Source organism: Amblyomma americanum, chromosome 4 (assembly GCF_052857255.1).
Source record: "Amblyomma americanum isolate KBUSLIRL-KWMA chromosome 4, ASM5285725v1, whole genome shotgun sequence".
Classification (NCBI taxonomy): Eukaryota; Metazoa; Arthropoda; class Arachnida; order Ixodida; family Ixodidae; genus Amblyomma; species Amblyomma americanum.
In genome coordinates this window covers 180,222,988-180,233,518 of record NC_135500.1, presented here as the reverse complement: position 1 = coordinate 180,233,518, position 10,531 = coordinate 180,222,988, and the positions used below count along the sequence as shown (strand labels likewise).

General features: G+C 45.7%; 1 protein-coding gene across 1 annotated transcript; it reads left to right on the top strand.

The window, feature by feature from the left end:
* Nucleotides 1-441: 441 nt before the first annotated feature.
* Nucleotides 442-9,109, top strand: LOC144128774 (chymotrypsinogen A-like). Its single transcript, XM_077662449.1, has 6 exons — nt 442-598; nt 2,627-2,810; nt 4,970-5,099; nt 6,236-6,371; nt 7,268-7,407; nt 8,815-9,109. The coding sequence occupies exons 1-6, from the start codon at nt 526-528 to the stop codon at nt 9,013-9,015; spliced, it is 864 nt and encodes a 287-aa protein (XP_077518575.1). The 5' UTR covers nt 442-525; the 3' UTR covers nt 9,016-9,109.
* Nucleotides 9,110-10,531: the final 1,422 nt, after the last annotated feature.

Genomic DNA, 10,531 nt, shown 5'->3' with positions numbered 1-10,531 from the left:
TGCATGCCATCCTCTCAAAACGATGTCGTAACCATGTTCGCCCTAATAGAAATGATAATACTACCAGCGCCATGCGCGCTAGTATAGGAGCGTACTACAGGCGATCGTCAGCAGCAGAAGCAGCAGCAACAGCCGGGCTACGCCCACTACAGGCAAAAGGCCTCTCTCATCAGTCTTCAACCAGCCGCGTGCCGTTCCAGTCGCCGCCACCCTATCCTGGGAAATTTCCTTATCTCATATCCCTGCCTCTCTGTCTGTCTGGCGCCCCCGACTATATTTCTAAATAGGGCAGCGTCAGCTAAATAGACTGCCGGCTCAGGGAGCCTATCTCGCAGAAGAACACAATGGAAGCAAGTAAAAAGAAGAGACATTGATGATGACAGCGTGGTGCAAGCCGATTGTGCTCGCCGCAGCACGTGTCCGGACATTCCCGTTATCGGTACGGAGTTGGAAGTAAACAAGAGACGACGGTATATATACCAGTACTCGCCCATATCAGAGTGCTTGTCCTGACGGTATACACAGATGGGCTTAAAAATGCAGTCTCTTCTTTTCTGCCTGGTTCTTCTGGTGGGCACGGCCGTCGCGCATCACGTCGGTAAGACCATCAACATTTCTCCGCGACGGCGTTGGTTCGGCCATCTGAACGAATGAAAAAGTCGCGCCTCCCCGCTCCTCTGGCTCAGCTGCTCGCTTAATCCTCGCCAGTTTTAAATCCAGAAACGATGAAAAATGTTTGATGCAACTAGAAATTTTTTACAACCAAGCTGTGAGACGGATGGGAACAAAAGATGTGTTGCTGAAAAAAACTTACAAAGAACAATGAACTACTTTTTATGAAATAACCAGAGAAGAAATCTCTGCCCAGATTATGGAGAAAGAGAAAAAAAAACATTTATTCGTTACTCTTCGAAAGTTTTGAGAGTTTTCATGGGTGGAGTCCCGCGTCGAGACTCCAACGGCGGCTGCGGCAGCTTGGGCCCGTTCGACCGTTCGACCAGCGAAAGATGATCTCCGAGTTCCCAACTTATACAGCGCTGCTTCCCACTGCTTCGGCGTGGCATTGTAAATGACTGAAACCGCCGGATTGCGTTGGCAGCCCAATATAGTGCGATATAGTGTGGCTGTCTCTCAGCAACATGGGCGTGAGGGTGTGTGTATTGTGGGGTGTATCTTATTCAGGATGAAGACATACAGAGGAGGAAGTAGAACGGTAAAGAAATCGTTCATCCGTTCCTCGTACGTGGCTGTTATACAGAGAAGCCCAATCGTTTGCACTTATAGCTTATCCAGTGTTGTGATGTCGATTGTAGAGCGACAGCAAATCATCAGTGTGTGTAATTAAGGCGAAATAACTGGATTTTACGAAAGTGGGAAATTACAGCTTTGAGGAATGCGAGGTGGGACCTTCACACTTAAGCTGAAAGCGGACGAGAAGCAGCTCGATAGAGAAGCAGCTATGAGAAATCAACGCGAACATCAAGATGCATGCACAAAAGAAAAAGCATACACGCTTTCTCGTGAAGCTACCCTTGCAAAAGTCACGCGCGCTAAGTGTGAGCATCTTAAATCTCGGCTAATAATTATATATAATGTATACGTTGCTTTAAAAGAGAACTAGATATAGAGCCAAGCATTGTGCTTTTTGTTACAATGGAAAATCTTTCTTGCCTAGCCTTACCCTAGTGGAAATAAGAACTGGCTTCAGTATATACACATGTTTGGTCATGTTTGTAATTAGAATGAATACTGATGATGTTCCCGGCACTGAACGGGTCGGTGTAATCGTAAAATGCTCAGCGGTTGGGCGGCGTTAAGGGCGGATACGAATGCATTTTTAATTGCTGTGAATAGAAGTGGCAAAACGCTCTTGAAAAATAGCCTGAAATTATAAAAGAAAGCGAATCAAAATGGTGTGAATTAGTCACATTTGAGTGGAGCATGCATGAAAATGTTTCTTACTTCGTTCACATCAGCAATAAACTTGCATGCTTATATGCAAAACACGGGCATGCGCCACACAAGTAAACGAACAAGGCAATGCATGCTTTGGAATAACATGTATTCGGGTGTTGCTGCCCTTGTGAACAACAATAGCAACTCAATGTATAAGCCCCTCACGCTATCAACTAAGGTACATGACGGCGGCCGCTGTGGGGTCGCCGCACAAAAGGCGCAGAAAGTATAGCCTTGTTAGTCAAGTGTCGAAAAACGTCTGCCTCCCACAAGCGCCGATTTCCTTAATAATGACAGCTTCCACTCCGACGTTCTCGGCCAGGTACGCTTAGATTAATCGCATGCCAAGCAGGAAACACTCCCAAAGCACCCACTGCAAGACCCACCTGAATAGTGTTTAAATTTATCAGAAGCGCCCCGTGATGCTTCTCGACGACATTAGCATTGTTCCTAGCCTTTGACAGCCTCGCGAGAATGCCAGGGAAGCGCCATGGACGCCGACCCTGCACACTAGAAGCTCGGCTGGCTTAGCATATGGTAGCAACCCGTGGGAGCCTGGAACTGACTGCTGTGTCTGCTTGCGATGGATTTACAAATGGTTCTACGTGTAGAGTGCGAATCTGGTGGACAGTGTTGTTTTGAGCCCATGCATATAACCTTACGTACGCAGGCGAGTGCGGCGTGCCCCGCATCCAGCCCTCCCTGGAGGCTGGCGACCGCATCGAGGGCGGCAAGGAGGCGGTGCCCGGCAGCTGGCCCTGGCACGTGCAGGTCAACATGCGCGACGGCCACCACCGCTGCAGCGGGGCACTGGTCGACGACGAGCATGTGGTCACGGCTGCACAATGCATCTGGTAATGATGGGGGCCTATTGGGAGCGCAAGTGCTTTTAATTAAGTGCCCGCTCAGGAATGTGAAAAATACCTTTCCAAAGGAAACTTGCACTGAGCTTCTGTTCTGCTATGCAACACCAGCATGATGTCAGATAGGGTACAGAAGCCAGCCACGAAACTTCGAGCAGGAAACAATAGGCGGCAATCCTTAATCTGAGCGTGCAATACTTTAAGGCGGAGTCAACCAGGCTCTCAGTGTTTTGCAGTTCTTACAGACCAGCCAAATCTGCTCACTGTTCGTCGCCGGGCGACATGCACCAAGGCAGGGTAAATGGTAACATTCCGAAGGGAACGTGTAATAAAACCAATGACTTCTTTTCACTTTGCCGTCTTGCAAATCTAAGGAAGAAAAGGCACGCGCCTCGTATTGAACAAATACTGCAATGATGGTGATGAATGAGCACAAACAATACCTATCTCTGCTTTAATATTCACATATATCATGCGTATTTGCCGTCCCGGTTATAAGCCCAGGCTGAAATTCAGCCATTTAGTCCTTCGTGATGCTCATGTAAAAAAAAAAAAGGTTGCTTTCCTCAACTCTTTCTATTGCTTCTTTAAGGACACAGCGAATCGCGTCCTAGAAGTGGTCGAACTGCGAAATAGGGAGGCAGAAAGTAAGCATAAAAAAGGGAGAAATTCGCTGTATTCAAGTACGAAAAGCTACTCGTAAAGTGACATAAAGGAAAAGAAAAAAATAAGTAGAAACCTGGTTCAAACAGGGATTAACAGGAACTTGCTGCAAAATAAGCATCTTGAAAAGCTTTTTTAAATGCGGACAGGATAGTCGCGATTTAATGGACATCTGCAAATCATTACAAAGTTCTATGGTAAGAAAGACAATTGTCTAGCTGTTTTCCATAGTCAGAATTTTCGGTAGTAACAAAATATTTTAGTACGAAAATCGTATAATGCTAAGGTTGGAAAGGTGAACTCATCCCTAACTCATCACGTAAACTGATCCCTGAACGCAACTTTTACATGGATGTACACGTGAATAGAACGTCGTTTTCGTGTAGATAACGGTTAGTCAAGGCATTGTTATCCAACTCTGGCAGCCGTTGTCAGTGGGATGCTTGTATACACTGCTCAGTACTCTGATGTTCGCTGGCCCCCGCGCGATCATGCTAGATATGTGCGCTGCATCATCCGGAAAGCTTCCCCTTCATCGCTGCCGTCACAGCGACTGCAGCTGCGAAATTTAATTACAGCCACAGAAAAACTATTTTTGCTACATTCATTGGTTTGTTTTTGCTGGAACACGCCATAATTTAGCAGTCTGCCGTACTGCATGACCATGGGACTCCACATATTTCGGAAGCTTAGAGACCAATTGTATATTAATGCAGTCTGTACGCCTACTCGCACTGTAGCAGCCCTATATACTGGTTTGCCTTCATATACTTGCTGCTTGCGTCTGAAGATCATGCAACCGTGCCCCCAAGTTGAAGAATAAATAAATAAATAAATAAATAAATAAATAAATAAATAAATAAATAAATAAATAAATAAGCACCTGCATGTTATTAATGTGGAAGAAAGTTCTGTTTGGCTTTGCAGCATTTATTTTTTGCATCTTGGCAGGTCTCTTGAAAAACTTTTTCCTTTATGAGCGTTGGTCTCATAAATTACTATTGGTTCACTAATAAGTATAGAGTTTGGCGTTATAAAACACATTTATTTGTCCATAAATAAAAAAATAACCAAGAAATAAGTCTTGCACATTAGAGCCCATTTCCATGTGTGTTTGTGTGTGTGTATCCCTATTTGTTTATATCGTGTAAAGACACTCGTATCTTCGGTCCTTCTAGCACCCTTTTCCATGCATTTATCTCCATTTTATTTCTTTTACTATACACCAGCAGTATGGCAGTTACAACTGCCGTCACCCTCTTTTCTTATCATTTTTATTAAATAAAGAAAATAACGAAACAACCGCTACCACCACCAACTAGAAACCCACACTGCGTTGCGTTGCATTCAGCGTCCAGGGGTACATTTTGGCGCATCACTGATCCCGTTGCTTTCAACGCGGAACCTTCAGCTAACAGGCCGTTTCGAACCATTCCAAGCTGAGTCTGCGAGAACACACGAGCGGGTACGCTTCTTTGCGGTTTCAGGAAACTGAAGGACGTCGGAGTGCTCAAGGTGCTCGCCGGCGCGCACTCGAGGGACTCGGTCGCCGAGGGAGAGATGAGCGCTGACGTCGCGGAGGCTTGTGTGTACAAGGGATACAAAGGCGGTCACGTGGTAAGCCAGAACATCGGTTTTAAACAGGCGTCGTCTGCGTGTCTTCTCTTTTTAAGTCTTTCATCTGTCGAACTGTCGTCTACAACGTGAACACATATCAGGTATCCTATCTTCCGAAACTCAATTGGATTTAAACACATAGATATTAATGAAGTTTTTATGCGGAAGCCTTACTATAGGAGTGCAATATTGTTTTAAGAAGTAGGCACAGTACAGCGGTTTCAACAATCGTTTTTACGTATTGCAGATTTTTCAGTCATGGCTTCATAAAGAAAGACATCTTATTATTAATTGTAGCTTGTTTGCTTGAAAGGGCCCAGAATTGTTGATCATGTCAGAGTGTATATCTAGAGACAAGGATCTCAAAAAAGCTTAATGGGAAGAAATGAAAGTTGTACATTATAATCCAGATAAGTATGTCTTTAGTGTTTATGTGTACGCTGTAACGTGGAATTGGGTGTGAATTACCTTTTTTTATTTGAGTATAAACGCAGTGTGAGAACTTACAACATTAATATTACTTACTACCGTCGTACTTACATTAAAACAAATCGTTAATGAGTCATTTAATTCTAAATTGAGCTTGTTTAGCTTGCGTGCATTCCTCGTAAAAGCATTATGATCCCGGTGTGAGCATTGTGCGCCAAAAGCTATGCGACGGAACTGAAGCGTTTGTTTGACATTGTCTCGGCTTCGCACCACAGAGAATCAGTAATCTAGCAAACCTTGAGAGGTAATAAAATAGTATTAAACACAAAGGGATAGCAATTGAATAAACAGCTCTTGCAAACACTGGATCAATGCAGCTGTTAAAAGTAAGAACTGTATCGAATATTCAAGGGTTGAATTGCGCTGATCTATGATAACCAACAAGAGAGTAATAAAGGAATAAAAGGAAGAATAGCATAACAAAATCAGCTGACTACACACGGCAGAAAATATGGTCGCGTGATTACGCAAATCATTCTTGGGCTTATCAAGCGTACTCGAGGTCGCAAGATTATTGGCACTTATCAGGTCGACCTGTCAGCTAATGGTTTCTTTATAGTGTGCCTTTCGAAAGACAAGAAATTTTCATGATGAATAGCGTTTCTACGGGCATGTCAGTGAAGAACTGCACTTTTTCCCCCGATAAGAACAACATCGCCATCCTGAGACTGAAGCAGCCGCTGAACCGCACCGACACCGTTCAGCCTATCTGCCTTCCTGATAAGAACGCGCCCGTTGTCGGAGGATGGAACGTGTACGCCACCGGCTACGGACACACACACCGTGAGTATCGATCATGTATCACGGCTTTTGACATTTACATTGCGGAACATAAACTTACGTCATGAAGAAAGCGGCCTATTTGTGCTGTCAAATGCCTTTAAGCCGTAGGCCGCGGCCGATGTTGATGTAGAACGTCCCGAGATAATTCCAATAGACTTGGTTTCTTTTTTTAAATCTACTCGACAACCTTCGTAAGTGGACATTTTGCGTTTTGCCGTTTGCGAAACGTTGCAGAGAATTCCGCAGAGAGGCGTAGAACGCGCATTGCTGTAGTAGGCGAAAGTGCAGATCATTTGTCTGTCGAGCTCCCTCGGCGAGAACGAGTATACAGAGGGAAGCATACTTGATGCTAATGATTGATTTTTCAAATGAATTATTTCTTTGCTACGCAGGAAATCGTTGCGCTTTCTTCGTCGCCATCTTACGGGCAGAAACATTAATAAAAAATCGCATGTCACGATCGCCGACGCCACGACATTGAAACTGAGGCAAGCGGACTGTACCGCTTTGTGAAGTGAAGTCCGTGCAGACAGCAAAGAGAAGTGCACTCTTCGCTGCGGGCGTTCTGCACCCCCAAAATTTTTGTCACCCCTCTGCCCGTTCACGTTATGTTGGGACGGATATGGCTCATAAATTCAAACAATGTCCTCCCGACTTGTTTTCGTAGCCGCAATGAGCGGTGTGAAGCAGAGTTTCTGCTAAAATGGAAGTGCTTCGGAGGTGGTCGAAAATTTATTCAGGAACATTTTATAGCGCGGTTGCATTGAATCTATTCTCTGGTGTTAACGTTGTGCAGTGCTGAACGCATTGAGGTCGGTGAACGTTCACGTCATACAGTTCAGTATTCACCCCATACGGCAGGCCTCTTCATATCTGCGCGCTGTTTTATTGAACAGACGACCACGACTCTCCAGTGAGCGGCTTGAGCCAGGCCCGTGTGAAGACTGTGACCAACAACATGTGCTACGACGAAAACGACGAGGAGGTGCCAAAGAGCGTCTTCTGCACTGTCTACGATCATGGATCCCCGTGCAAGGTCGGTGCTGTCGACAAGCTTTAGCGCGGCTCTCTCGATGCTAGAAATCGGATTACATTAAGCGATGTGCAAACCACAAAAGTATAGCGAATGGTCACCAATTTTTGTGCACGTATATCTTCGATGAGTTGATAAATATATTTCATACCTAGAAGGAAGGGTACCCATCGACATGCATGCCGCTGCAGTTGTTGTCAGAGGGGCGGCAAAAACATATAAATGCCCCCACTCAACTAAGATAACATTTGTCACTAAATGCAATGCCAGCGCTGTCGGCAACGATTTATCCCAGCTAGCTGATGCACAGGGTACGCCAAAAGTTCTCAGGTCGCAGGGACTGCTTTTGAGCCCTGTAGTAGGACATTTCGACATCCCTGAACCGCAAAATCTCTGCAGAGGGTAATGGAAGTGCTATTCTCGCCACTGAGAGCCTTATTTGGTAGATTCATAGGCGATGGAAGTGCCGAAATATGTTGCCAAAAAGGAAGACCTGTGGCCTGAGAGCTCTTGGCGTACGCTGTACGTTTTCTAAGACGTGAGAGCTCTTGAAGTTAAGTACAATCGTTGAAAGCTGCACGCATCTGGTGAGAACAAATGATTGCGCTAAAAGTGAACCTGGCGTTCGGTACTTCTAGACAGCAGCACGGCACACACAGCCAGGAGACAAAAAAAAAAAGAATCATGCCGAGGATTGATGGAACTTGGGGGCATCTCCTTTGAAGCTAGATGGTGGCTGTTTCCACCATGCTCGGTTTTTTTCCCTTATATTTATTTAGGCAATCCGTCAACTTCAAGGGTAATAAGTTCGCCATTTTTGTTCAAATACAGTTTTTAATTCGGAACATTTAAACTTGCGTCACCGCCTCGCTTTTGAGTGCAAAGATGGTAATTCGTCTATAATCGCCTCTTGCGAGTATTGACCAGAAAGCACTCAGTAGCAAAAAAAAAAAGCAAACAAATGATGTGAAGGCTGCCTGTAGAAAGAGAAATGTAGGTTCGTTCGAACAAAAAATGGCGTTTGGTCAAGTTTTCTTTCCTGCATAAAACTACTTGTCTTGTATATTTATACGAAAGAAACCAACAATTTTTCAAAGAACATTTTCAAATGCTACTGGCTTTGAAACAGCCTTTGGAACAACGGTTTTCGTGATTTGACACTGCTGCCTGCTTTCGTATTTATATCCCGATCAACCCCTGATTTGCAGTGATTTTCCTGGTGGAAGTTGGAAAGAAAAAGAGGTGCTTGAATAGTGTTGTCTTTTTGGTCACCCGTGTTTCGTATTTGGCTTCAGAAATTGGCTACATTCTTTTTTTTTTGCTGTTACAATTTCTACCACGAATACCATTAAATGCGTGAGATGCTTCCTATGTGAAGAAACGTTTCGCGCACACTGCTTCCCTCCGTAGCACGACGTGGGTGGTCCCGTGATGAGCAAAGTGGACGGCGCGTGGACGCTGCACGGAGTGGTGTCGGGCGGCGCCAAGGGCTGCAGAGTGGGCGAGCACCCGATGCTGCACACACGGGTGGCGCTCTTCGCCGACCTCATCGACAAGTACACGCACTCCACCGGCACGGAACAGTGCAACCTCCTCACGGCCTCGACGTGATCTCGTGCCTGGCACGGACACTCAGCCTTTGAACAAACAGCGGCCTTTGAAGCATCACGTCATTCGGGATGCAATAAATGACTTGAATAGGCGGTCTTTTTTCTGTATCTATGAATGGACAGCAATAATGACGTGTGTCGTTGACGCAGGGCTCGTGCAGTCCCACTTAATCGGTGGACGCAATCACAGTGAAGTTTTTTTCTCCTGCTTCGGGGTCTACTAGTGGATGAACTCGCGACACCGTGTCCTATTGCCCGTTTGCTCTATCACGTTTGCCGCTTTGGCAAAACTCAGAGATAACGAATACACATCACCAATATCATACATGTACGTTGATACTGTCTTACAGTGGGTTGAGCCTTGGCAACAAAGTGTTATGACACGCGAAAAGCGTAACAACTATTATGCATTTGAAACTAAAAAAATATAGAAAAACGTCAGATATACCAAGGAGGGTGACTATTTTTCTTAAAGGAAAAATATGGTGGTGGTTTAGCTCTGGTTAAACCAGGAGTGACGCGATAGCTACAGCTGGCCGAGTGGAACTTGCTCAGTTGAATTGAAAAGTCAGTCTTTCGCCGCTCCGTTTCGCTGGGCGTTCCTTCTTCATCTTCGTCCCACTTGAAATGGTGCATGAGCACAGCTGTTGCAGCTCGGTTTCGCCGGCGCGCCGCGCCGCCGGCAGCAGCAGCTGCTCCGCACCAAGTGACCGTGGCGCGGTCACGCTGAAGGCTCGAAATCCTACCGTAACGTAGCTATCGCTACAGAATTTTCGTGACATGGTAAAGTAGAAAGTACGATAAAATTTGGACACTTTAGGCAATTTCTTCCAACAGAAAATGTGTTAAAACAACTGGCACCATCGTAGTCAGTGCGCACAGTTTTTCGTGGGTCTCATTGTTCTGTCTTCTTCCAGTTTGGTCCCGGGTAGTGCCATTGGTATTGTGACACTCCGTGCGAGAAAAGAAAGGCTGCCAAGCATTTCTTGCCTCCTGTTTCTTGGTGGTAACGAAGTGTGCAGCGTTATGTAGCATGATAGCCTCCTCTTCCACGGGACACACGAGGCTTTTGGCAGTTGCTGAGCTATTGACGTCTTCACGTCATCACAAGCTGCACAAACTCGCGAGTCAAATCTAAGGTTTCTTTGCGCACGCACGCACACACACGCAAGCACACACACACACACACACACACACACACACACACACACACACACACACACACACACACACACACACACACACACACACACACACACACACACACACACACACACACACACACACACACACACACACACACACACACACACACACACACACACACACACACACACACACACACACACACACACACACACTCTCTCTCTCTCTCTCTCTCACTCACTCACTCACTCACTCTCTCTCTCTTCCTTGTCGAACATTCTTCCTCAGTTTTGCACGTCAACGGACAGGCTCAAACGACTGGGCCTTCACAACGCGTTTCAAGGAATTGCTGAGGCGTGTAGAGTAAATCA